We start from the raw sequence: 27,731 nt of genomic DNA on the forward strand, positions 1-27,731 counted from the left end.
GAACCCAAATGTGGAAAATCTCCAAGATCAAAACTATACTCAGCAAGCTAACAGCTTTCAAAGCAACAACTTTGGTGGAAACAACAACAACAACTTTCAGCCGCGACCCTAATTCAACAACAACAAGCCGCCTTTCCAATACAGACCAACCCAGGCGCATACCACTCAAGCTGACGTTAATGCCGATACAAAGATGCAAGAACTCCTTGTTGCTTTTCAAAAGCAATCAAGAGACATCACTTCAAGGATGGATAACATCTATACCGAACTGAATGGGAAGTTTGAAAGCATTTCTATTTATGTCAAGAAGCTTGAAACTTAAGTTGCTCAAACCGCTAATGCTGTTCCACGCCAAGTTGGTGTACTTCCGGGAAAACCCGAAGAGAATCCTAAAGGATATTGCAATGCTATCTCAGCCGTACCAGCCCTTGGCTGCCGTGAAGCCAAGCCTATGATACCACTCTTTGACTCTTATGAAGATGTTATTCGTATGACATGTCCATTTGATGAAGAAACCGCAAGCCACTACCCCTTAAGGAGACTACCTAAAGCTGAAGACCCTGGACGTTTTGTTTGCTCATGCTCCATAACAGGCATTGAATTCTCTAACTCTCTTTGTGATTCTGGTGCTAATGTTAATGTTATGTCAAGAAGTGTAGCCAATACACTAGGATTGCGAGACATATCGCCATCCAACCTCAGTTTAGTCTTTGGAGACTCATCACAAAAGGTTCTTGACGGATTTGTTTGAGACCTACAACTTGTAATCGGAGACTGCATAGTTCATACCGATTTTCACATCCTAGATATGGAAGACAAGACCGAGACACCATTGATTTTAGGAAGACCATTCCTAGCTACTGTTGGAGCTATCATCGATCACAAGTCAAAGAGGACAACCTTTGCTAACATCAACAAGAAGAAGTCATATCCGACTATCTCCAAGCCGAAACCATGGCCAACCTACTCATTACATGAAGAGCCGATGGATCCTAACATCGACAAGATGAAGCAATTCGACCAAGATCAAGATCATAGTTCCTCCTGAGCTAAGCAACGAAAGCAAGGAACAAATCCAAGAAATGATAATGCATACTAAGGAAGTTCTTCTTCATGCAAAAGTTTTTGAAACTTTTGCAAAAGGACAACTTGTCATTGAAGCTGGAGCAGACTATCAAGATAGCAAAGGAGCCGAAGGAGCATTGATTCCCGAAGCTGACCTTCTCAAGCCTAACTTGGCCACCACCGTCTGAGCCAACGACGTTAAACAAGTGCACTTCTTGGGAGGCAACCCAAGCTAAGTAAGTATTTATTATTAGAATTTCTTTTCTTTTACTTTTAATATTTTTGCATTTTAGTTTCAGGTTTAAAATATATATATATATATATATATATATATATATAGAAAATAGAAAAACCAAAAAGAAGGAATAAGAAGTCCCAATGGATTGTCTACACAACTATGTCTAGTGGCAAGTACCACCTACTGACCGGCCACCTCCAATGTGAACGAAGCATGCCGAAGGCGACGGATCATCACCATCCTTGAGTGATTGATGCAGAGAGTCCCCACCAGCCATACAAGCCGTAGCCAATGCCATGTCCCATGTACCGCATAGGATGTACCACATACGTGTACCACATCCAACGTTAGCTGCTAATGTTTGTGACCGTACCTGCTGCTGACCGCGACCGATCATCCGTGTGCCGCGAGACAAATTCTAAACCACCACCATCCTCACCACCTACCATCACCATTCTTTTACTTAGGTATGTTTTAGTTACTTTTATTTTCTCATTTTTATTGATGGTTTTAGGTTTTTGTTTCAAGGAGAATGCTTTTAGAGATATATCAAACACAGTTTGAATGAACTTAGCTTAGTTCAAACTCGATGTCAAGCAACCCAAGGAAGTATAAACGGTTAGTCACCACACTTTCATTCCACAGCCAACTTCTAGACAATTTTTGGGCAACCATAAAACGTCTAAGAGTCGACACACATCATTCCATCAAGGTGACATTGTTCTTAAACCCTACACTTTTCCTTATGATTTTTAATCCTCATCTCTTTCTTTTTTCCCACCGAGGATGGTGTGATTTAACTCTGGGGGGAAGGATGTTCCATCCTATACTAATGCTACTTTCTATTTTGTTGACTTGAGACCTTTTTCCACTTTTTACATCAATAATCTTGACATTTTATCGAGTCACATTTTTTTATTGAGTCAAAACTAGTAGGGGATTATGATCTTATTCTAACGGTTTATTTGATTTGGATTAACACTCTTATGACTCTTGATTATGCTTGACAACAGAACCAAAGTTTGGAAAGACTGTGAGCCGACTCAACAATCCCCCAAGTCCCTATTTGATGGATATTCAGATGATCTAACGTTGTCTCTAAATTTTTATAGGACCTAAACCGGACTTAATTTTCAAGCCCTGGGAATTGGTATACATTGGACTAGATCTCTACATTCAAGCCACACAAGACATTGCACTTCTTCAAAAGTATGTTTCCCTCTCTCTTTCCTTCAATACTAAAAAAAAAAAAAAAAGAGAAGAAAATAAATTAAAAAAAGAGAATAAAAGATGAGATGATTTGATCAGTTTAGAGAGGTAGGTAAATTACATGTGACCTCATTATTCTACTCTTAAGTCAAATGATCACACAAAGCTTAGAAGCGAGAGGTAGGTAAATTACCGATGACCCCAGTATTCTCCTACACCTTTGATTAAAAAAAAAAAAGAAGTGAGAAAAGGGAGAGGAAAGGAATCATATAAGAAAGTCTTGGCTTGAAGAGAGTCTGCAAGCCATTGATCGATTTTCCTATTATAAGATTCACTTTTTATTATTGCTTAATCTATGTAAAGAGATGACAATAGAAATTCTGGAGACTCTAAAGAATTGTGGGATCAAAGAGCGTTGATGGCTCTCATGGTGGATTACAAATGGAAGTTCTTAATGTCAAGGCGAAGAAGAGTGCAAAGACAATATCCCCGAATATAAGTGATTCCCATTATTTTCAAAACCACTTTTCCATGATTTATTCTGATTATTTGTTGAGGACAAGCAAAGTCTAAGTCTGGGGGAGTTGATAACATCATTATTTTACTCATATTAGCTATAGTTTTCATATGCATTTAGGAATGAGTTTGACAAGATTTCAGGTATAAAAGGTCTATTATCAAGTATTTCAGATTTCAACAAGGTTTTACAGGTTTTATAGCAATTTGGACCAAAAGGGAAGGAAAATACGTTTTAGGAAAGTTTCAGAGCTTTATAGTACGGGTAACTTATGAAGAGCTTCCAGAACTCAAAATATATCATTCTTGGTGACTATGGAAATCTGGAAGAGTCATCTTTCTCCTCGAAGTAAAACCAAGTCAATCCATCCAGCCATCCGAAAGTTATGACTATTTTATCGAGACGTGTTATAAAACGACGTAAGAAGAACCGACATACCGATGGGCTTTTATCCAAGGCCTGACCAGCGACCATCACTGCGGCCTAGTCCAAGCCTCCTCCATGGTCCATAAGCCTATTTCTCCGCCCCTTGTCCAGCACTTAAGAAGAGAAGACATTTCTACCCTTACAAAACCCTAACCCTAAACAAAACCCTATAAATACTCTTAAGACCTAGGGTTTTGAGGTGTGCTTCCTTTGTGCCTCTAAGTTCTTCATCCACGCCACCAGCAGCCGACCTAGAGACGATCAGAGACTCCTTTACTGCCATTGAAGCTCGTTCTCTCTCACCTCCTCTTAGAAGCCATTGCCGAAGACACCAAATCTCTACTCTTCTTTATTTCTTTCATACTACTTTGCTTTTGGGATCAAGTTACTTTTGTGACAAATAGAGAAGTTTACTTTGAACCCCCTTTTGTTTACTGATTCGTTTTTGATGCTGTTCCATATAATATCAATGTCGTTTCTTAGCATCATGAGCGAGTAGTTTTATTTGTTGGGTTCTATGGGGTGATTCAAGGGAAAATCATGGTTCACTTCAATTAGGTTGTTAGATCTTATTTTCGGTTTTATATTAGAGTTCTTTTAATACATCTTTATCTTAATGCTTATGCTTGAATTGATCACCAAGTATTGATCTAGAGAAGGGAGCGCTAACCACGTTATCCTACTTCTCCGAACTAGTGTTATACCGAAACCTTGCTCGCAACCTGAATGTATCAAACTTGTTTAACTAGCTGGTTGACATGGGTCGTTGCCTGTGAAAGTTGAGTAACTGAGCATGAAGACTTTAGACTTTCATTCTATGAGAATAGCTTGTTAGTTCATTAGTATTTCGTAGTTGAGAACCTAGACCGGAAATTAGTATTTACTTGTTCGATCTTACACTTAATATTGCTTAGAACCATGAAAACCCTAAGATGACTCCCAAAACACCCAACGCCTTAGTCTTATAGTTTTAAACCGTTTTATTTTATTTGCAATAGTTATTAGGAAAACCAAAACCCCAATCTCTTCTTTAATCTTTGTAACAACCCGTCCCGTGGACCCCACTAGCCTCATTGGTGGCAACTTGTCCTGTGGGAAGGGTGTTAAAGAGTGGGGACCAAGGTTCGAGGAACGCCTGGCGCACACATAACCTACTGGTGGATTAGGATATCCACAATGATGGGTTAGGATCGATGCCCTGCAGAGCCAGCTTGGGGTATGTTGAGCCGGCTAGCGGGGGGCTAGTAGGGTCCACGGACGGTCCATTGGGGCAGCTAGCGGGAGGCTAGTAGGGTCCGCGGGACAGGTTGTCACATCAATTGGTGGCAACTTATCCTGTGGGAAGGTTGTTAAAGGGTGAGGACCAGGGTTCGAGGAACGCCTGGCGCACCAATAACCTACTGGTGGATTTGGATATCCACAATGATGGGTTAGGATCGATGCCCTGCAGGGCCAGCTTGGAGTCCATTGGGACGGCTAGTGGGGGCTAGCAGGGTCCACAGACAGTCCGTTGTGGGCTAGCAGTGAGGTTAGTGGGGTCCACGGGACGGGTTATTACAGTGTTAGCCATAGTTCTTTCTCTTATAATTCAATTTGTGTTTGCTATTACTCTCTGTGGGATCGATCCTAAAATACTATATTGATTAACTGTACACTTTCAGTCATTGTGTAGTCTTTTCAGGTAAAAGATTTGGAGTGAAATTCTACACACATCAATTAGCTCACCAGACAATTTACCACTCAACACATGATGGGACCAGAGATCGACTTCTAGCTACAAACTGAGACACCGACTCAAGTACTAGCTAGAACACGCACTCAATTTTATGTCTAACCACACTAGAATTAAGCACACACCACACATAAAGCAAGCTAGTACACGCACTCAATTTTATGTCTAACCACACTAGAATTAAGCACACACCACACATAAAGCAAGCAAGAAAACAAGCACACAAGCAAGTAGTCAAGCAAGCAACCACATACAATCAATCAATCACACAATTACACAAAACTTAAGATGCAAGGGAAAATGCACATGCAACTTAAGTTAACTACACATGCATGCAATCCTAACATGCACCCAACCCCAAATTAAGTTTAGGTTAATTTCCACATTTAATTTTAACACTTCTTTCCACTTTCACACATGCATGCGGCTCTTTCCTTCCTGGAGATCCTCGCATGACTTACAATGAAAAATGATTCACCATGCCCGATCTCACATCAAGCCCATGGGAACATTTTTCTCAAGTTTTGGGGCCCTCATGCAGCTCTTTCCATCCCGGAGATTCTCGCATGGCCTCACCAAAACAGTCTATCCCGTAGACTGGTCTCACATCCAAACTCATGAGGAACTACACTCAATTTTGGGGATTTTATGTGGCTCTTTCCATCCCAGAGATTCTCACATGGCCTTACCAAAATTTCTCCCTCTCATGAATCAATTTCTCACCCAGTTTACGAGGGATTAACCACCTCAACCACTCATGCAAAAATTAAAATAATTAATTTTAATTGTGCATGTCTCTTCTGTACCCTCAAACTAAATATGCAAGGTATTTCACACTTACAGTTAGTTTTTAAAATTATTTTCCTCTATTTTAAAATTCTCAAAACCCAAAAAATTAAGCATGCAAGGCATTTCACACTTGCAGCTAATTTTTTAAAATATCATTCTTCCCCAAGTATGCATAAACCCCTTCAAATCTAGCATGCAAAGTATTTCACACTTGCAACTAGTTTGAGAAAATGCAAATCTACCCCAAGTTTGCATAAAAACCCCAAATATCCCTCTTGTCTACATGCAATCATCTAGATCTACATGCAACAAAGAAAAAAAATCAACCACTCATCAAGGCCGATGCAAGAGCTAGAGAGCTAATGCACCTCCTTAAGCAAGATTCCCAACTTGCTCTTCACAAAATTAAACCACAACTCACTACACATCTACAACCAAAGCCTCAACTCACCTTAGCTTGTAGATCTCGGCCGATTGAGCTTCACCACACCACACCACGCCGATCTGACAGTACTTCCTCTTGCTCCAACTCCTCTCATCTTCAAGATTTTCTCTCTAAAAGTTTGAGAGAAAATTTAGGCTAAGTTTCTTCGTCTAGAGAGAGATTTGGTCGCAAATGAGAGGGTGAAGGGGTATTTACAGCCCTCTCTCTCGTTCTCTTGGCTGGGCAGGTGGCGAGACTTGAGTGACAAACGTCACAAATTCTGCATGTAATTAATACACACTCTCACTCACGCGCGCGTGCATCTCACTCTCTGGCGGAGATCACATAATTGTGCGACACGTGGCGCTTCACTCGCATGCAGAGAGACCTTTCCACTTCCGCGTCCGTCTGCATCTCTCTTGCGTCCCAAGCTCCCGCACTTATCTGCAAATTCAAAGCCGTGCGTTTGCGGTTTATTTCCTCGTCCATCCCCGATCATCTCGACCGTGACTTCCAATTTTGCCACGTCCAACTCCAGACCTTCCATCCGTGACTCAGACCACTCTGGTCCGTCTCGGTACCTCCCGTTTGTGACTTCGACCACTCCGGTATTACGGTTGGTAAACGTCCATCTCTCCATTCCCACGGCCAATTCCTTCTTGAACCATCTTTTGGACTTGGTAACTTCTCCTACAAGTTACTCGTTCGATCTTCGAGATTTTCTTTTGTATGTCTCTCTGAGGTATCCTACGTCCTTTCGGACACATCTTCTCCGTCCTGTCCGTACTTCTTGTTACAGGTCATTACAAGTACCATCTATCTTATCTACAACTAACGAGTCAATGCCTTTCCAAGCTTATTGTAAATCAGCTCAAATGATTGGCAGTAGCCACACCAAGGAGCATATATCTATGACATAATTCATGCATTTAGGTATATATATATATGTAAGCAAATATTATAGTTTCTTACTTGGTTTATTTTGCTGACGTGGAAGGCGATTGAAATGCGATTAGGATTTCTTACTTGGTTTTCACGTTTGATGCTACAGGCGGATCAGCCACCTCGGAATGCCGCGATCTGTCCATCGGAGATGGCATTGGTCACATCGCTGGCTGTTGAGGGGAGTCCAGGTAGTTATGTACAAGGGTTCTCGGCAGAGTTAGGTCAACACATTGGGGATGCGGTCAATAGAGATGCTCGGAGTTCTGAGAGACGTATCCCTGCTCATTCGCTCTTGACTTCGGTATCGAGGGATAAAAAAATATGGTTAAAGGCGGTGCAGAAACATACCTTCACGAAACAAGATTTTGTTATCTCTGAAGTAGATGGTAAGCAGCGGGTGGTGGTTCCTACGAATGTTTTTGTTGATGCAAAACCATTGTGGGAGGATTTTTTGATTGGCAAGTTTCTTAATACCAAAGCACTGCATGTGGGAAAAATCCACATGATCGTTAACAAGATTTGGAGATAAATCATTTCTTATTGATGTTTTAGCTGTCAATGACACAACCGACAAGTTTCGAATTTCTAAATGGACACGTTTAGGCACATAATTTTGAAAAGAGGTATGTGGAATATTGTGGGTGTCCCAATGCTTATCTCTAAATGGACATCTTTTGCAGAGGAGGCTCAACCAGCAATGACATATGTTCTTTTATGGGTTGTATTGAATAATGTGCCGCCCTCTATGTTTACAAACAAGGGGCTGCAGTTTTATCTAGTGTTGTTGGTAATCAACTCAGATTACATTCAGAAACAGAGGCATGTGTTAGTTTTGAGGAAGCTCAAATTATTGTGGAAGCAGATCTCACAAAGACTTTACCTGCGGAGTTTCACTTGGCATGGGAAGAGGAGGGGGATTTAGATGTTGTGGTCAATTACTCATATCCTTGGCTACCTCTTCACTGCAGTAACTATAAAAATTGGGGACATCTGTCGTCAGCTTGCCTTGCCGTAAGTACAAGCAGTGAACCAATCTCTTCTAGTAGCCATCCTACAACAGAGCAGGAAATTGGGAAAGTGGACATTGGTCAAGCAGTTGGTGCTCTTCCGGGGGAGACTGAACAACAACCTAAAATGGATGCACTGGTGAAAGCTGTTGGTGATTCTGCATTTGAGGTAAAGAGCGAGTATGAATGGATTACACCGCAAAAAACTGGGAACAAGCCTATATATAGTTCAAGTAAGATGAAAGCTCCGCTGCAATTTGGTGAGGTATCTCTACTATCAAACTCTTATTTTGTCCTTAGTGGGAAAGGAGAAGATGATGTAGTGGAAACTGCAGAACATGAGACTGAGGAGGATGAGCTCACAAATGTGCTTGGCAAAGCTCACAATCAAGACAATATGGACGTCGCTTTGGATCCTACCAAAGCGTCTGTAAATGAGACATTGATTGGCAAAAAAGGTCGAGGAGTGAAAGTGAGTATACCACTACATGAATCCATTCTGCGAGCCTCAAAGGACTCCCATAAGTATGTTTCCAACCCTACTCCTCAGCCTATACGAGATCAGAGTAGAAAACCCTCCCAATTTTAACTTATGTCAAACTTCTTTTGGAATGTTTGTGTTTTAACAAAACACTTAAACATTATGTAGTTCGAGATTGGATTAAGCAAGGTAGTTTCCAATTTGGTTGTTTATTGGAAACAATGGTCAAAGAAAGCATTGCAACTAGTATAATTGGATCGGTTTTTTCATATTGGTCTTACTTAACAAATTATTCTTTCAATGGCAAGGACGGCTTTGGGTTTTGTGGAGTACAAGTGTTCGTCTAACACCTTGTTATAAAAGTGGACAAGTAGTTATTTGTTCTGTTTTGATGGAAGGCGCTGATAATGAGTTTTTTGTTAATGCGGCTAATAATGTGGAAGAAAGGAGGTGTTGTGGGAGGATTTAGGAATTATCATGACTCGCCATTGTTTTGCAACAAACCATGGATGGTTTGTGAAGACTTTAATGAGATTCTGATAGGGGAAGAGCATTCACTCTATGACGTACAACCTACTGTGTCTCAGGCAATGTGTGATTTTCAAGAGGCAGTGCAGTACTACTCTCTTAGTGATATGCAGTCTCATGGGCCTCTCTATACATGGTGTAACAAACGAGACTTTGGTCTCATCTAAAAGAACTTGACATGGTTCTAGTAAATGATTCTTGGCTTTCTGAGTATCAACAGTCATATGAAGTGTTTGAGGCTGGAGGGTGCTCAGATCACCTAAGATGTCGTATCAAATTTGGTGGTGACAAACCTAGACTGCGTAAACCTTTTAAATTCTCAAACGCTTTGGCTGTAGATGCAAGTTTTATGCCAATGGTAAAAGATTACTGGGACAATACTGAGCACTTGTACAATTCAACCTCAGCGATGTTCCGGTTCTCCAAGAAGTTGAAAGCTCTAAAACCAAAAATCAAACAGTTTAGTAGAGAGAAACTTGGTGATTTGGAAAAGAAGGCTAAAGAAGCATTTGCGCATCTATGCACATGTCAGGTTGAGACTTTGCAAAATTCCTACAGAAGGGGAGCTGAGAAGTGAATCAGCAGCTTACAGCCGATGGTTGTTTGTCTCAGGGTTGGAGGAAAGATATTTGAAGCAAAAATCCAAACTGCACTGGTTAAAGGTCGGCGATGGTAATAATAAGGTTTTTCACCGAGCTGCTAAGGTTCATGAAGTTAGAAATGTGATTAAAGAAATACACTGTCCTGATGGGACAATAGCAGACACGCAAGAGGCAGAGAGATTCTTTCGTGAGTTTCTTGGCCATAAGCTCCCAAACTATCACAAAATAGGAGAGGAGGAGTTGTCTGAGTTGTTAGGCTATCGTTGTTTTGAACTAGATCGAGCACTGTTGGAAAAGGAAGTGACAAAGGAGAAGATAAAAGATGTATTACTCTCTATGCCAAAGGACAAGAGTCCAGAGCTTGATGGATATACAGTGGAATTTCTCCAGGAGACATGGTCCATAATAAAATCTAATTTTGTAAACTAAATTCAATCCTTTTTTATGTTTGGGTTCCTACCTAAGGAAATCAACACCATCATACTAGCGCTTATACCGAAGAAGAAAGAGGTAAACATAGATGAAATATTATAGGTCAATATCATGTTGTAATGTGATATATAAGGTAATCTCCAAGGTTATTGCCAATCAACTTAAACGGCTCCTTCCAAAACTTGTTTCTCCAAACCAATCTGCTTTCGTCAAGGATCGTCTTCTGATGCAAAATATTATCTTGGCGTCGTAGATCATAGCAGACTATCATAAGGATACAATGTCTCCCAAATGTGTGTATCCCTAAAGCAGAAGGAGGTTTAGGGCTATGTTCATTAACAGAAGTTAACAAGGTAAGTTGTTTGAAACTCATCTGGCGAATACTAGCATCAAACTCATTATGGGTTACATGACTTCGAATTTATCTGCTAAAAAGGGTTCTTTTTGGTCCATTGAAGATAATACAACCTCAGGCTCATGGATGTGGAGAAAATTACTCAAAAACTGCTCAATTGCTTCATGGTTTGTTCGGTATGAGATAAAGAATGGGTAGAATGTGTCTTTCTAGCAAGATAATTGATCACAGCTTTGTTGTTTGATAGATGTAGCAGAACCGAGAGGTTGTATAGACATGGGAAGTGGTTTACATGTCATTGTGGCTGAAGCACTCTCTCACCGGAGAAGAAGGCATATAGTTGATTATCTGAACCAAATTGAGACAGTTCTAGAGGATGTTTGTACTGGTGGACTGGTGGAGCATGTAGTTCTTTCAAAAGGTACAAGGGATCGTTTTAAAGCAAAATTCAACACAAAGGATACATGGGAGTACATTTGGCTGCTTGGAGAGAGAAAGACGTGGTATGATGGTGTCTAGTTCTCTCAAGCCAAGACAAAGTTCTCTTTTATTGTTTGGTTAACAATACTCAATCGCTTGACAACCGAAGATTGAGTGCTGCACTGGAACGTGAGGATTGATGCGTCTTCCTATTAATGCAGTGCGCCACAAGAAACGCGTAACCATCTCTTCTTCACATGTTCTTTTTCGACAGAAGTGTGGACTGGCCTCATATCAAAGCTTCTTGCAATTAAGTTTTCCACATATTGGGACACTAATCTGACCCTTCTCACGGACAAATCTTTGGGTAACACTGCTCTGTTTTTGGTACGCTATGCTTTTCAGACTTCACTTCATTCTCTTTCGAAAGAGAGGAACAATCAAAGACATGGGGAACCGCCAGCACCCACTCTGTTCATCAAACGACCCGATAGGCAAATTTGGAACAGGCTGCTTTCGTTTCAAGGTAAAGGCAGATTCGCTGGATATATGAAAATGTGGCTAGCAACGCGTTAAGTAAACTTGTTTAACATTCTCTTAGATTTCTTAGCATAAAGTTTCAAGATCATTTTTAAACACTTAACTATAAGTTGTACTTGATGTAAAAATGTTTTTCGAATAAATTTTACATTTTATTAATATATATGAGGTTTTTACAAATTAAAAGATTATTACCTCGAGAAAAATATCTTTCGACTCATCAAGAACAATCTCATCAAAATTATTTCCCACAATGATCTTAACATCACTGTCATTCTGCGTTTCTTTCTAGATATATAACGAAAATGAAGGGATTCAGCGGGCAATATAAATTTTATTCTCTTTCGTTTTTCTAATTTTGAAATTTTAAAGAAAGAAAAAATGAGGACGGGGCAGGAAAGAAAAAACATTAATTAAAGACTTCAATGCTCAATTTTATGATTCAATTCAAAGTCCTTCCTTAATTTTTTTTCATGATTAATAGGCACACACAATACGGCGAGCCAACTTGCCTAATTTCAAAAGAGACAGATGATTTTTTTTTTTTTGGTAGGAGACCGGGCGGCAAGAGCCCCCCCACGGTGATTTATTCAAAACTTAAAAAGAAAAAATTACAAACAGACTCTTCGTGGCCGTGAAAGACCCCGAAAATCATCGTCTAACAAAGGAAACATAAAAGCTGGAGCTGAAGCAAAAGTATGAAGACCTAAGGGTAAAGAAAACGCATAGCTTGCTAATCTATCGGCAGGACAATTAGCTTCCCTATACACATGAGAGATCCGAACATTCCAGTCCTTTGAGATAAAGCCATGGCACATACGTACCAGGAAAGATAGCGGATGATACTCGCTTATCCCTGTCTTGAGAAACCCCACAACCATTTCTGAGTCCAATCCAAATCTACCAGAACTGCCCGCTGCTCCCAAGCCAAGCACAAACCATAGTACACACCCCACAATTCCGCTAAGGGAGCTGAACACATACCAATATTAAGCGCAAAACCACCCCTCCAAGCACTAGTCGCATCACGCAAAACACCTCCTGCAGTAGCTGGACCAGGATTACCACGAGAGGTGCCATCCATATTTACTTTCAACCAACCAGGTTCTGGGAAATGCCAACAAATCATGCACTCCACTCTAGCTTTCCTCACCCTCCCTTCTTCACAGACCCGATTAGCATTCACCACCTCTCGAGCCAGATCCTGCAAGAATTGGACTTTATCCCTGCATTTACCTGTTTCACCAAAGACATTCATACAACGCCACTTCCAACCCCACCAAACAGTCATAGCAAAAGTTATCGACCAATGCAGACCATCCCTGGACTCCTCCCCATTTAAGTTCGCATATAACCATTCCAACAAGGTTTAACCAAAGAACACACTTCTCCTCTGTCTCGGGATGAGCCGCAGCCAAACACCGGACATGGCAGGGCAATCTTGCAGAACATGTAGTATAGTCTCCACTCCACCCTTACATACTGTGCAAACATCAGAATCACATTGATGACGTCTATGCCTTTCAGCGTTCACCATTAACACTTGATCCCCTACGAACCAGAGAAAAACGCGTACACGTTCCAAAACAGCAATTAGCCAAACTCGCATGAAAAACGCAGTCATGTTTGGCCGTGGAATTTCATTATGGATAATCATCTCATAGGCTGACCTTACTGTAAAAACCCCATCAATATTCCTCCCCCATGTCAGTCTATCCATCGCCCCTATGAAACTATCAACAGCTACCGCCATTAACTCCTCCCTCGTATGCACTGGTAAATGCAGAGCAATCCGATTCATATCCCAACCCCTACCATCAATCCAGAGATCCCGAACCAACACTAACTCAGAGTTAGATCCCAACTCACTTACGCAGATGTCAGCTAGCTTATTCCGCAAGAGCCATTTATCTGTCCAAAATTTAACAGTTCGCCCATCACCAATCATCCAACTATAACCATGCAGAACCACCTCTCTTAAGCTGACCCCTACACTTCTCCATGTTGAAGACCAGTTACTCTTCACTGCAGACCACGACGTGTCCTGAAGATAACCAACTTTATATTTGCTAATCACCACTTTAGCCCAAAGTTTATCTCTCTCGTTGAGTAGTCTCCAACCAATCTTAGCAATAAGAGCTGTATTCATATTCTTAGCCGCTCGAATACCCAAACCACCTTTTGATTTAGGTAAATATACTCTATCCCAAGCAACAAAATGTTGTTTTTGCTTTTCTGGTACTTCCCCACAAGAAGGAGCGTGAAGTTCTATCCAAAGTTGCTAGAACAGACTGGGGGTTGACATGGAGTGAACATGTATGGATGATAAAACTGCTTTCGTCAAAGTCAAGCGGCCTGCAAAACTGAGCACTCTACCCTTCCACCCAGCTAGTTTTGATGAAACTCTTTCCAGGACGGTACTAAAGGTCTCTTTGTTCATACGCTTATGGAGTACTGGTATACCCAAATATTTCTCCAAGTCGCGAGTAGATTGGATTCCACTCTCTGCACTGATCACTCTCCCCAACTCAGTAGACACATTGTTTGAGTAAAAGACTTTCGACTTCTCGAGGCTTACCTTTTGTCCTGAGGCTGAACAAAAAGCTTCCAACACACCACGAATCACTCGTATTTGTGCTACTGACGTCTCTGCAAACAGAATGAGGTCATCAGCAAAATAAATGGGAGAGCTGCGGTCCACCTCTCGATAAATGGATGGGTTTCCATCTCTTATTCAAAACCGAAAGATCAATCATCTGACACAACCTTTCCATGCATAGAACAAATAAATAGGGTGACAACGGATCTCCCTGACGCAGTCCTTTCTTTAGAGTGAAAGATTCAGTCTTTTCCCCATTCCATAGTAGACTCATAGATGATCCGGATACACACTGTAGAATCCATCGAACCCATGTCTCCGTAAACCCTGCTGCTAGTAGCATATCCTCAAAAAAGTCCCACCGAATTCTGTCATAAGCCTTTTCGAGGTCAAGTTTTAAGAGCATCCATCCCTTTCTCCCCTTCTTGCGTCTCATAGAGTGCACAGCCTCTTGAACCACCACAATGTTATCCGTACTCAAACGTCCTGGAATAAAGCTAGCTTGAACAGGACCTATAAGTTTAGAGATCATATTCTTTAGCCGTTCCACCAAAGTCTTAGTAATAGTCTTAAACAAGACATTACACAGGCTAATTGGTCTGAATTGACTAATCCGTTCCGGCTTCAGCACCTTCGTTATCAACACCAACAGAGCATCATTCGTTCTAGGGGGTAAGACCCTAGTTTCAAAAAACTCTAGCACAAACTTTACAACATATTCCCCCACCACATCCCAACACTGCTGATAGAAGATTGGTTGGTATCCATCTGGTCCCGGAACTTTAAAACTCCCCATGCTGCATACTGCCTTCCCGATCTCTTCCGCAGTAAACGGCTTACTCAAAATAATGCATTCTGCCTCTGTATGCCTCATAAAACCTTCACGTGGTAGCCTATCAACTACCGCATCCACATCTTTCATCGAATACAGCCTTCGGTACTACTCAATTGCTAATTGTTCCAACTCTTGAGAGTCCGACACCCAAACACCCGCGTCATTCTTCAAACATTCAATTCGGTTTCGTCTCCGTCAAATAATTGTGAAGTCTGAAAAAGACAGATGATAATTAACTGATAATTGTAATACATTAAAGCAATCAACACACAAATTTGGCCGCAAACACTTTTTAAAACATTCTTTCAAAACACCAAAAAACAAAAATTAATGTAAAATGTTTTCTTTTCTTTGGCCATCTTTAACTTACGCTTCCCTTTGTCCTCCAACAATAACCGACGTTGTACTGCCATCACCTCAACTGCATCTTAATTTATGGATCAAGTAAAAAAACCAGTGTGTCTCCATTACGTATTAAAGAATTTATAAGAGAAGAAAATATCAGTTGCCTACTATTTTCTTTTTAGGTTTAATTAACTATTTACATCTATTTTTTGTCTTTAGATTCTATGTCAACCACAATTACCATCATTATTGGATGATTGTCTGTACTTGTGTTTTCTTTTCCATAATATTTAGCTTTTGTTATTTTTCACAAATTACTATATATGCATATAATTAATTTTGTTGGATACGAAAGTAAAATTCTACTATTTTTTGAAAACTGTAGTGGTACTTAGAGCTAAGTCTGGGCCGAAGCTGGATATCCGGCCTTTTTGATGGTATCCGAATCCGGATCCAGCTCCGGCAGATACACAATTTTATTATCCGAATCCGGATCTGTTATCCCAGATATCCGGTTAACGGTTAACCATTAAAATTTCAGCTATCCGATAGATATCCGAAATCCGGTTCTTATTATTATTTGGACTTAAAATTGAAAGCCTATTATGACTTGAGAGAAAACAAAAAGTTTTGGAGCTATTTATAGACAAGAAAGTGGAGTGCTTTTTTTATTTTCACTCGATGTGGGATAAATGACAAAGGAAGAGAGAGTGGAAAAGTCCCACATCGACCGAAGCAAAAATTATCCTTTCAACTAGGTGCTATATATATACTGTCTCTTCCTCATGTCCAGTCGTAAATATAATAATAATAGTATTTATATAGTATACTCGCGGATCCGGATATCCGGTCTGAATTATTCCTAGTATCCGGATCTGTATCCGGCTGAATATAGAAATATAATAACCGGATCCGTTTTAGTGGATATCCGGTTTTTTGAATCGGATACCGGTTTCGGATCCAGATATCCGACGGATCCGGATATTTGGTCTCAGGCCTACTTAGAGCATCTCCAACGGACCAACGGTAGGTTTTAGGAGTTTTAACTTTTAAGCTTTGATGTGGTTAAAAATAAATAAAAAATGAGAATAATAATATTTAGTAAACTATCTAAGATTTCCATTTACTTATTTTCTTAGAAGTGCTTGTTTACGACTTCTTATAAATATAGATGAAGTCCCTTTGTAAGACTCATCCAACCAATACCAATTGAGAGCTTTGGAGGTTTATCGGATTATTCCGAGGGATAGTGTTGTTCTCTTTGGGATTTGGATTTTTTATCTTGTCTTTTAAATCTTAATAAAGGTAGTGTGTTTTATTTCTGGTTCGTGATAATTGTTCTCTAACAGAGCCAGTTATAAGCTTTTCTTATCATTCACAGTCTTGCTATACATATACATATCTATATTGGTTTGGCATGAACGTTGGTGATGACTGTAATGCAGGGGAAGATGACTGTTCTCATGATCAATGATATTGATGCTTGCCAGAGCCGTGGCTATGTGTTAATGAAAGAAGCATTCGCTTCTGGCCTCTTTTTTTGAAAAAAAGTTAAAGTCCCTAATTTTCCCAAATTAGTTCAATAGTTAGACCCAATAAAAAAATATTGTATGTGGTAAAAGGAAGAGAGCAACAATGGTTCTAGAGAATCCGATGAACCCGATAAAGGAGACTTCAATTAGAAACTAAAATTAAAATAAATTAGGCTAACTAAAGAGACCCATTGTTCTCACTTCTCTGATCATCACTAAAACATTAACGTTTCCTTCCTTCTTGGTTTGTCTGGTTAAGAGTTTTGATTTCGAAAGTTTGGTTAACAATTTTGTAGCATAAAAGAGAAGGAAAAGTTATGTTTTAGAATTAAGATTTGGTTCTAAGCTTTTTTTTTTTCCAATTATGTTGGTTATTATTAAAAGAAAAAATTAAGGCCTTTTTTTGGACACCCCTTCCGGTCCATATAATCCTAGGCACCGTTCTGATGATTGCCTTGGTAGATTTGGTAAAAAGCCATATTCCAGACATGTTTTGCATTTGACAAGTTTTTGATGTGATTATTAACTCTTCCAATCACCAAATACACCAAACACCAATTACACCAATTATTTTCAAAAAAAAGTTTTCTATTAAGAACTCCTCATGTTCTACCATTGGAGAAAGGTTTTTCTTAACAACTACTCCTCATAGCTTCTTAAACATTGATAAATCCAAAATTTAATAGAAAAATATTGATAAAAACCTCTCATGGGGTTTTACCATTGGAGATGGTCTTACGTTACATTACCGAGGGTCGATGACGGAAGTGGTAACCTGGTTTACCGTCCAGGATTCATCGGTTGGCATTGATCTTAACGAAGAACCCATCTCATATGACTTTTTCCGAACGTAGTAACCACAATAACCGGACGGTTTAGGCTGAGGAATCGCTGCCTCGCTTCCGAGCATCATCACGACTGATGACATCTCTGGTCTGTCATATGCATTCTCTTGAACACACAAGAGACCTATTTGTAGGCATCTTTTAACTTCGTCTAGTGACGCTGCGGGTGGTGATGATGATGATGATAAATCTACGATGAGTGGATCTATTGTCTCTAGCCAGTTTCCTTCTTCCCAGTTTCTCCATACCTGTTCACGAAATGAAGACTTAAAAAATAGTATATATTTGACAATGAAAAGAAAAAAAAAAGTCAAAAAGTTTGAGCTTACGCAGCTGAGAAGACTAGTGTCTCCATTCAAATTAGTGAATCCCTTATTCCGCCTGCCACTTAATAACTCAAGCACTAAGACCCCAAAGCTGAAAACATCTGATTTTATTGAAAATAATCCTCCCCTCCTGTATTCTGGGGCCATGTACCCGCTGGATAACCAAAACCAAAATCAAAAGTTGATGATTATTCTTCCAACTTTTTATTTAGGGTGGTTTAAAATTAACAAAACTCATTGAAACTTTTGGAATAATTAAATGATGATGCATGCATGTTTTAATTTTGTTTACTTACACAGTTCCAACCACCTTCCTTGTGTTAGCTTCAGTCTCGTTTCTTGAAATGATCCGGGCCAACCCAAAATCCGAAATCTTCGGAATCATATCTTTATCAAGCAAGATATTGCTAGCTTTCAAATCTCGGTGGATGATCCTATACCGTGAATCTTGGTGAAGGTATTGGATACCTCGAGCAATACCTTTAGTAATTGCAAATCTCTGCTGCCAGCTCAGCTTAGTAGAGGAGCTTCCGGTTTTGTCTACGCATTGATCACAAGTGGGGTACTGGATTTGCTTAGTTTTTGCCCAAAGATATTCAACTTTAAGAATTAAAACGTGAAACAGGTGACACTAACCGAATAAATAAAAATCAAGGCTTTGATTTTCCAAGTATTCATAGATCAATATCTTCTCGTCCCTCTCAACGCAAAATCCGAGAAGTCGTACTAGGTTAATGTGCTGAAGCTTCGCGATCAGACTCACCTCGGTCTTGAACTCATTGGTCCCCTGATTAGACGTCTCTGATAGTCTTTTGACGGCAATAAGTGTTCCGTTAGGTAGCCTCCCCTGCTATCACGCACATTATAAGTTACAAAACCTTTGATCTTTAGATATACTTATTTAACGGCCGACTTTTCCTTTTGTTGTTCTTGATGATTTTATTAATATATAAAAAGACTGAGTATCCGTTTAACTCTTACCATGTATATTATTTCTGACATTTACATTGTTACATTAAAATTTGTCAATTTATATATTTTTGGATTGCTACATATATACAATAATAAAATAAAATAAGATTGTATATTCCCGGTTTTTCGCATTTTACTCTTTTTCTTAATATAAATTTGATAAAATAATATAGTTACATTATATTTTAGGCATAATTTCCAAAATTTTAATGTTTAAGAACATGATCCTACTTTTACATTGAGCCGCCCATCGGCCCATGTATTCACTTTTCATATATTTATATTTATGTCAATGCTGTAATATTTCCAAAGGTAAAACAGAGGATGAGTCTTTTATACATGATATGCTAAGTGCGGTGAGAGGATGAGTCTTTTATACATGATATTAAGTGCGGTGTGTGGAAAGATTTCAAATTATTCAACTTTTGACAGAAATTTATAATTAATTACTGGTATCTATCTATACGTTTTGTTTTGTTTTTTGAAAAAATATATGTTTTGTTTATGATTTATCCATGCAGTATATTATTTTATAATTTTGATGTCGGTGTTTCTTTCCTAACAAACTATTTTTACATGTCATAAAGAAAGAAAGAAAGAGGAGCTCTGGATTTTCAGTCTGTGGATTCTCGTGATTATGGGTATTTTCCTCAGCAACGTTTTGGTGGTAATAGTTCTCACGGTAATGGTCCTCACCGCTCTCGTCAACAAAAGCGCCTACATGGTCAGGCTTGGGGTCAGAAGAGGAGTTTTGGAGAAGTTGCTGGTCGTGAAGATGGTTCTAGTCGAAGTCCGCAAATAGGGCTTGGGGAAGCTTCGGGTAAGGCTCCTGGTTTTATTTTAAACCGAAAGGGTGCTGGTCCGGCTTGGCCCAAACCTCTTTTTAGGGTTAAACAGGCGGCTGTTGTGGAGCATGGTTCGCTGCGGATGGATAATATTCTAGGGGATTCCAGTTCTAGTGATCCACAAGCGGTCAAGGAAGTGGAGGGAAGTTCTCTTAAGGGCGATGAGGGGGCTTCATTGGCTATGGACTTTGAGGTCGATAACGATGATTTGCTTGAAGATGGTGAGTTTGACGATTTGGGTAAGTCTGATCATAATGTGGTCCAGGAGGGAACGGTTTCTCCAACTCAGGGCATAGTGGATACTACGGATCAAGGTTCTGAGGCTCATGTTGAGCAAGGTATTGATTCCCAGGGTGTTTATGGTAATGATCCGCAAGGTAATTCTTCTCCTTCTGTATCGGTTGAGCTAGCTGTGGGGGTTGTTAATAAAGCTATGGCAGAATTTTCTATAGTTGCGTCAGGTGATCACAAAAGGAAGAACTTTAATAATTATGCTAGGAAGAGTGTTAGTGGTTCTAGGATACCTAATTTGGTTTCAGCTTCTCCTGCGAAACGTTTACTTGCTAAGGCTTTGTCTAAACCTGCAGGTGAAGGGAATAAACAGAGATTAGTGGGGAAACAAGGTAACAATACAGTTGGCGGCAAACCTTCAGATGGGGGACGTCAAGGAAAAAAAGGGATGGGGGCTCTCCCGAAACCGCCGGCTAGAACGTGAAGATTCTGAGTTGGAACTGTCAGGGCATAGGGGTGGATCTGACAGAAGGATATTTGGGAGATTTGTGGAAGCAGCATCGGCCAGATATTTTATTTTTATCAGAAACTAAAAAGTGCTTTTCTTATTTACAAAAATTTCAAAAAAAGTTTGGTTATAATAATTTGTATACTGTTGACCCCCATGGATCTAGTGGTGGGTTAGCTTTATTTTTCAAGGATGAAATAAAACTTTCTATTTTATATGATAGCAATCGAATTATTGATGCTCAAGCTTCCTTTGGTCAACAATTGGTTTACTTGGCTTTCGTTTATGGGGATCCAATTCCGCAAAATTGGGTAAAGGTGTGGGAGAAGCTAATGGATATTGGGTCTTTCCGGATAGATCCTTGGTTTTTGATTGGTGATTTTAATGAACTGGTTGGGAATCACGAGAAAAAAGGTGGGGCTTTACGGCCTGCTTCCTCTTTTGTGCCTTTTCAAACAATGATTCGGCACTGTGGTATGCTTGAATTCCCGTGTTATGGAGAACAGTTATCTTGGAGAGGTAATCGTTGTAATAATCAGGTGGTTCGGTGCCGTTTAGATCGTGCCTTAGGAAATGAAGATTGGCATTGTTTTTTCCCAAACTCGAGGGATGATTATTTGGAGATGGTTGGGTCTGATCATTGTCCTATTTTGGCTACTTGTCTGAAAACAGCCCCTCGCCGGTTTAGGCAGTTTCGGTTTGATAAACGCTGGTTGGGGAAGGATGGACTTTTAGGGGCGGTAGAGTCCGGTTGGGTGCGTACAAATAGATTTCGGGTCCCGGCTTTTGTGGATAAAATTAGGAATTGTCGAAACTCGATTTCGTGGTGGCGAAAAAATAATGTGGCTTCGGGTCCGTCCCTTATCTCTTCACTTAAGGCTGCCTTGCAGGAGGCAAAGATGGATGATTTGATTTCTCAGGATGAGATTCGGGACATTGAGAGAAAACTAAAAGAGGCTTATCGGGATGAGGAGTTGTACTGGCAACAGAAGAGCAGGAAATTCTGGTTGCGGGTGGGGGATAAGAATACAAAATATTTCCATGCTTCAACTAAGCAGAGGAGGGTTCGGAATAAGATTGTTGGGTTATTTGGTCCGGATAATGTCTGGGATGAGTCACCTTTGGGAATGGAGACTATAGCTTCCAAATATTTTGAGGATTTGTTTAAACGATCTGATGTAAGTGGTATTTCAGATATACTACAAGAGATCTCACCTATCATTACAGATGCTATGAACCAAAGTCTAACAAGGGAAGTTACGGAGGCGGAGGTTCGGAGAGCTTTATTTGCTATGCATCCGGAGAAATCTCCAGGCCCTGATGGTATGACGGCTTTATTTTTTCAACGATTCTGGCCTTCTTTAAAAGGAGATTTGGTGGCTTTGGTTAAAAACTTTTTCAGGACGGGTGGTTTTGATCCTCGCCTCAATGAGACAAATATCTGTCTCATTCCTAAGGTGGATCAACCACAACGTATGACGGAATTTCGGCCTATCAGTCTTTGTAATGTGAGCTATAAGATTATTTCGAAAGTTTTATGTTTTCGGCTGAAGCGGTTTTTACCGTCGTTGGTCTCAGAGACACAATCGGCCTTTGTGTCGGGCCGGTTGATAACTGATAATATTCTCGTGGCCCAGGAAATGTTTCACGGGTTAAATACTAATCCACGCTGCAAGTCGGAGTTTTTGGCTTTTAAAACTGATATGAGTAAAGCGTATGACCGGGTTGAATGGGATTTTTTGGAAGCGGTGATGATTAAATTAGGTTTTGATAGGCGGTGGATTTCATGGATTATGTGGTGTGTTTCTTCGGTGTCGTATCAAGTGCTCCTAAATGGGCAACCTCGGGGATCCATTTTACCAAAGAGGGGTTTACGTCAGGGTGATCCTCTTTCTCCCTATTTGTTTATTCTTTGTACAGAGGTCTTGATTGCGAATATTAAAAAGGCGGAACGGGAAAAGAGACTTACAGGAATTTCAATTGCTCGGGATTGTCCCTCGATCTCACATCTTTTGTTTGCGGATGATAGTCTGTTCTTTTGTAAGGCAGAGGAGTCTGAATGTAAAGTGGTGATGGATATTATAGGTAACTATGGGAAAGCCTCGGGTCAAGAGGTAAACTTAGAGAAATCGTCCATCATGTTTGGTAAGAAAGTGCCGTCTGATGTAAGGTCTCGGATTAAATCAGTAATGGGTATCTCTAGAGAGGGTGGAATGGGTTCTTATTTGGGTATTCCTGAGAATCTACAGGGTTCGAAGACGGAAGATTTCAGATATGTTAATGATCGCTTAGAGGATCGAGTTAATGGCTGGTCGGCGAAGATTCTATCAAAAGGAGGTAAAGAGATTATGATAAAATCAGTTGCGTTAGCTCTTCCGACACATGTCATGTCATGTTATAAATTGACTCAGGAGTTAACGTCCAGTCTTACGAGTGCTATTTCAAAATTCTGGTGGAAGTCTAATGATAAGGCCAGAGGTATGCATTGGGTAGCTTGGGATAAACTGTGTAAGGATAAATGTGATGGGGGCTTGGGTTTCCGTGCTCTGGAAGAATTTAATGATGCAATGCTGGCTAAGCAGTATTGGAGGCTGATCCATTATCCGAATTCGTTGATGGCTCGGGTGATGCGCGGTCGTTATTTCAGGAGAAAACATCCTTTATTGGCGACTAAACCTTACTCTCCATCCTTTGCATGGAGGAGCATTTTCTCGACAAAGGGATTAGTGGAAAGAGGGGCAAGGTGGCTCTTAGGGTCGGGTGTAACATTTCGGTTTGGCGAGATCCGTGGATCCCGGATCATCAGCCAAGACCGGCGAATGGCAGGGGGAGAGTGCTTCATCCTACCCTGATGGTAAATCACCTAATTAATCCCCTAACATTGGATTGGCACTTGCCTATTTTGGAAGAGTTTTTGGATCCAGCAGACATTCAGCTTGTACGGAGTCTGACGGTCAGTAAGGTATCGACTCCGGACAGGGTGATTTGGCACTACACTAAGTCCGGTAAGTATTCAGTAAAATCTGGTTATAGACTAGCATGGGATTTACATAAGGAAGTTGTGTACGGGCCGACATGCACAGCTTTACGGGCACAAGCATGGAAACTTGATGTTCCCTCAAAGGTCCAACATTTTTTCTGGCAAGTGGCGTCTGGGACACTTCCTGTGAAGGAACGGCTCGCGCACCGGGGTGTCCGATGTGATGATATGTGTCTGAGGTGCGGTTCAGAGGTGGAGACTATCAATCACACTCTTTTTGAGTGTGTTCGTTCGCGTTTAATTTGGGAGTTATCTCCGGTCCAGTTGTCTCTGACTGGCTTTCCTTTTGGATCTGTGTACTCTAATTTAGATTATCTTTACTCTAACACCTTTTCTAATTCTGGGGGTTCAGGCATTGGTTATAGGTTGCCTTGGATATTATGGACAATTTGGAAAGATAGGAACAACAAGGTGTTTCAAGGTATTGAAGCAGAGCCTATGGATATTATAAATCAGGCGTTAAACGATAAACTTTTTTGGGAGGAGGCCAAATCTTTCTCTGTGACTTATTTGGATCCCCAGCCTCCTCTGGAGGTAAGAAACTCTTCGATCCGTTGCCAGGTTGATGGTTCCTGGAAAGGTTCGGACCCTTTGGAAGGTTTGGGATGGTGGTATGGTACTAATGATGATAAGACGGTTCTTTTGGGAGCTCGCAGTTTGCGATGTAGTCCCTCCCCTCTCCATACGGAGTTTCAAGCCTTGATATGGGCTATGGAGTCTCTTCGTGCGGCAGGGATAGATTGTCCCATTTTTGAGTCTGATAGTTCAGAGTTGGTGGCAATGGTGCAGGCTCCCGACGACTGGCCAGCCTTCTCGCATCTGTTGGAAGAATTCCATTCGCTAAGATCATCCTTCTCCTCCTTCACTTTGACCCAGATTCCGAGGACTTCTAACGTGCGAGCTGATTGTCTGGCGCGCTCTTCTAGATCTTTAGTTTCTGCACTTACTTTTGTAAACTCTTCCCTTCCAAATTGGGCAACTAATTCTGGAGTCACATTTTAATTTATTTAAATGTTTGGTTGAAAAAAAAAAAAGAAAAAAAGAAAGAAAGTATTTCTACAGTTAATTTTTATGTATGTACAGCAGTTAATTACTATATATTACTACTATGTGGTTTTTATTGACTAGTTATCTTGAAAATCTAAAACTTTGGTATGTGGTTTCGATCGACACTTTGACATCTAATAATATTGGTACGCTAGTATTTATTTTGATTGGTTGACCTTTGACCAGAAGAAAAAACAATTTTATTTTGATTGGAAATGTTCACATGGTTGAAGTCCTACCGTTACATTCAGGGTACAGTAGTTAGATATAGTATGTCTTAATACTGATCACATAATAATTTTGTTTGCTTGAAATATTACAAACTGAACGATGTATGTATATATTAGTGATCTTCCAAATAATACAATTTTTGGGGTTTAAGACCCTTTCTGTTATTTGTTTGTATACGAAAATTATTGGACGACGTTGACAAAATTATATAAGAACTGCATGTACAGTAAAGTGTGATGGAATGATATTAAGAAATTTAAAGATGACAAAAAAAATACTGTGAAACAAATGAATCGAAGTCAGATCTATTATTTCTTAAGAGTGTTTTATTTCTTATGAAATGAAACAAATGGAACTAGAAGAATATTGCTGTTTTGTTTTTCTATGTAAAGATTCTAGTCTATATCTATTAGTATTTCTTAAGAGTGTTTTATTATTCGTACCTTGTAAACCAAACCATAACCGCCTTCTCCAAGTTTGTTGGAGGAAGAAAAATTTTGCGTTGCCGTGACGACGGTACTAAACTCTATTCGAAGAAACAACAAATCATCGTTGTCTCCGGACAGGTACCTTCTGCTGGATATTACCGCCCCGTCCATTTGCAAATCTGAGTTTCTCTCTTCATACACATATCATTTTCCATTCATAACCAAATAAGTAAATAAATAAATTTTCAAGACAAAAAATAATTAAAAAAAAAAGTATATACAGATAAATCAGCGGATATGTTAAAAAAAAAACAATCAAAGAAAAGTAAGGTTGTAACTAAAATACCAATAGGTGGTGTTGCAGCTGCAATTGCTCTAGCTCGTTTCTGTTTTCTTTTCCAAAAACGGAACATGACAAAGCACAGAACAAGCGTACCAGTAACTCCAGCAATCCATTTTATTACTCTAACTAGTATGCTTTTCCCATCCCCTGAAAAAGAGTGGAAAAGAAGAATGAAAAAGTCATTATCAAAATTGGTGAGCCTGCCTAACATGCATGCATGTCCCATATATATATATGTCTACTGATTAAGGTGGCTTGATGAATTTTTCTTAACCGATCCTGATTCTTCTAGCTAGGGACTGAACTTACGTACCGACATCACTAGCCACCAATCTGACGTAGAGATCCTGACCATGGGCGGTAAATTGCCGTATATCAACGAGCTCTCCCGTCCAAATTAGACAAGCCGATCCAGCCCCATTCCACATATTGACAATAGCAAATGCTGTACAATTGCATTCTAGAAGACACTTGTTTTGACATTCCTTCTTCCCAATTCCCCAGTCCACAGTCACGGCCTTTGTATCTGGGAGCTTCATTTTTATCAGCCTGTGAAACTTATCACTCTTGCAACGTAATTGTGTTTTCCTCTGGCATCCATCCTTGGTGTCTTTCAACTCCCATGCCTTCTCGTTCACTGGCTTAAACCCTTTAATACAATCACACATTGGTGACTTGTTCGTGTCGCAGTAACCGTAAGGCCCACATGTAGCATAGTTGTCACACAAGTCTGCAGGATTTCGCCACGGAGACCCCCAAATTTCTGCTGCGGGTGCGCGCACAAACCTCATCAATGTCCCGGTATAGCTCATTTGGAGTTTCGAGTAGGATTCGTTGCCAATAACTCTAAACGAGTAGGTGATCTCATCCTCTGTCATTGTAAAATAAAATTTCAGTGATTGATGTGTCGCTGGTTGACCATTGGACCCTACACCGTTCCAAGAGTCTGCTCTGTGGGTTATGGTATCTCCCTTCCGAAGCAAGCGTTGAGGCAGACCTCCGGTATCGACGGTGTAAGTGAACTCCCCACTTGATGGATCATGGGGACTTGCCCATGATCGTAAGGTTCTATTTAGACCGCTTTTCCTATCCAAACCAAGCTTCATCTCTGGGAGCAAAGTATCTGTCGGGAAATCAAAACTCTGCCATAAGAATTGATTGGACATGTTGTTGGTGGAGTATCTCAGAACAAAATTCCCATTATCGAGGAGCTCTGCCACGACAGGAGCTCTGGTCTTTCTTCTAGACAGATATGTCGACCAGACAAGGGTATTAAATTGATCTCGAAGTTCGAGGTTGGCGTCTGAGATCTTTAATGTTCCATTGGGGCTGGGCAAGGGATGGTCTCTGTTGGCAACCCATACGTAATCCCTTCCATGGACTGCTTTGTACCAAATCCCGAGATACCAACTACTAGCGCCGCCAGCTCGAGTTTGAAGAAACCAAGTTCGAACACTTGACCGGGAGACACAACGGTTCGGTTGCTCGAGGGAGAGAGAACGTCCTTGGAAGACAAAGTGTTATCCAAGGTCGATAATACGAGAGGAAGCAAAATCAACAGAAACAAGAAAATAGAGGTATGCGAATGGTGGCATTGCCGTACATTCATCATCGATCTCCCCCTTTTGCTTTTTTCCTTCTTCTTCTTTTGCCCTTCTCTTCTTCTCCACTTCTTAATATGTAAACCCATTTCATATTAATGGCTTACCTAATTTACTAGTGCACTAGTAGTTTAATTTCGGTATTCAATTGATTACATATATACAGTACACATGTATAGTTTCGAAACAAATTGTGTATGCCTCTTCTTGTTTCCTTCCTTTAATTTTCTTGGTTTAATAATTTAATTGTTCTAGTCCATATAAAATCGTCAAAACAATATTAATTTTCGTAC

General features: G+C 40.2%; 1 protein-coding gene and 1 pseudogene across 2 annotated transcripts; one reads left to right on the forward strand and one right to left on the reverse strand.

The window, feature by feature from the left end:
• Nucleotides 1-9,539: 9,539 nt before the first annotated feature.
• On the forward strand, nucleotides 9,540-10,392 carry LOC147939012 (uncharacterized). Its single transcript, XM_087465836.1, has 2 exons — nucleotides 9,540-9,888; nucleotides 9,974-10,392. The coding sequence occupies exons 1-2, from the start codon at nucleotides 9,540-9,542 to the stop codon at nucleotides 10,390-10,392; spliced, it is 768 nt and encodes a 255-aa protein (XP_087321962.1).
• Nucleotides 10,393-17,591: 7,199 nt separating this feature from the next.
• On the reverse strand, nucleotides 17,592-27,452 carry LOC104714850 (receptor-like serine/threonine-protein kinase SD1-8; annotated as a pseudogene). Its single transcript, XR_015567042.1, has 7 exons — nucleotides 26,151-27,452; nucleotides 25,841-25,984; nucleotides 25,510-25,685; nucleotides 18,829-19,039; nucleotides 18,489-18,732; nucleotides 18,196-18,346; nucleotides 17,592-18,114 (listed from the first exon to the last, which is right to left on the reverse strand). The product of XR_015567042.1 is annotated as a receptor-like serine/threonine-protein kinase SD1-8 (transcript).
• Between the last annotated feature and the right edge of the window lie 279 nt (nucleotides 27,453-27,731).

This window comes from Camelina sativa, chromosome 9 (genome assembly GCF_030686135.1).
Source record: "Camelina sativa cultivar CO46 ecotype springtype chromosome 9, ASM3068613v1".
NCBI classification, from domain to species: Eukaryota; Viridiplantae; Streptophyta; class Magnoliopsida; order Brassicales; family Brassicaceae; genus Camelina; species Camelina sativa.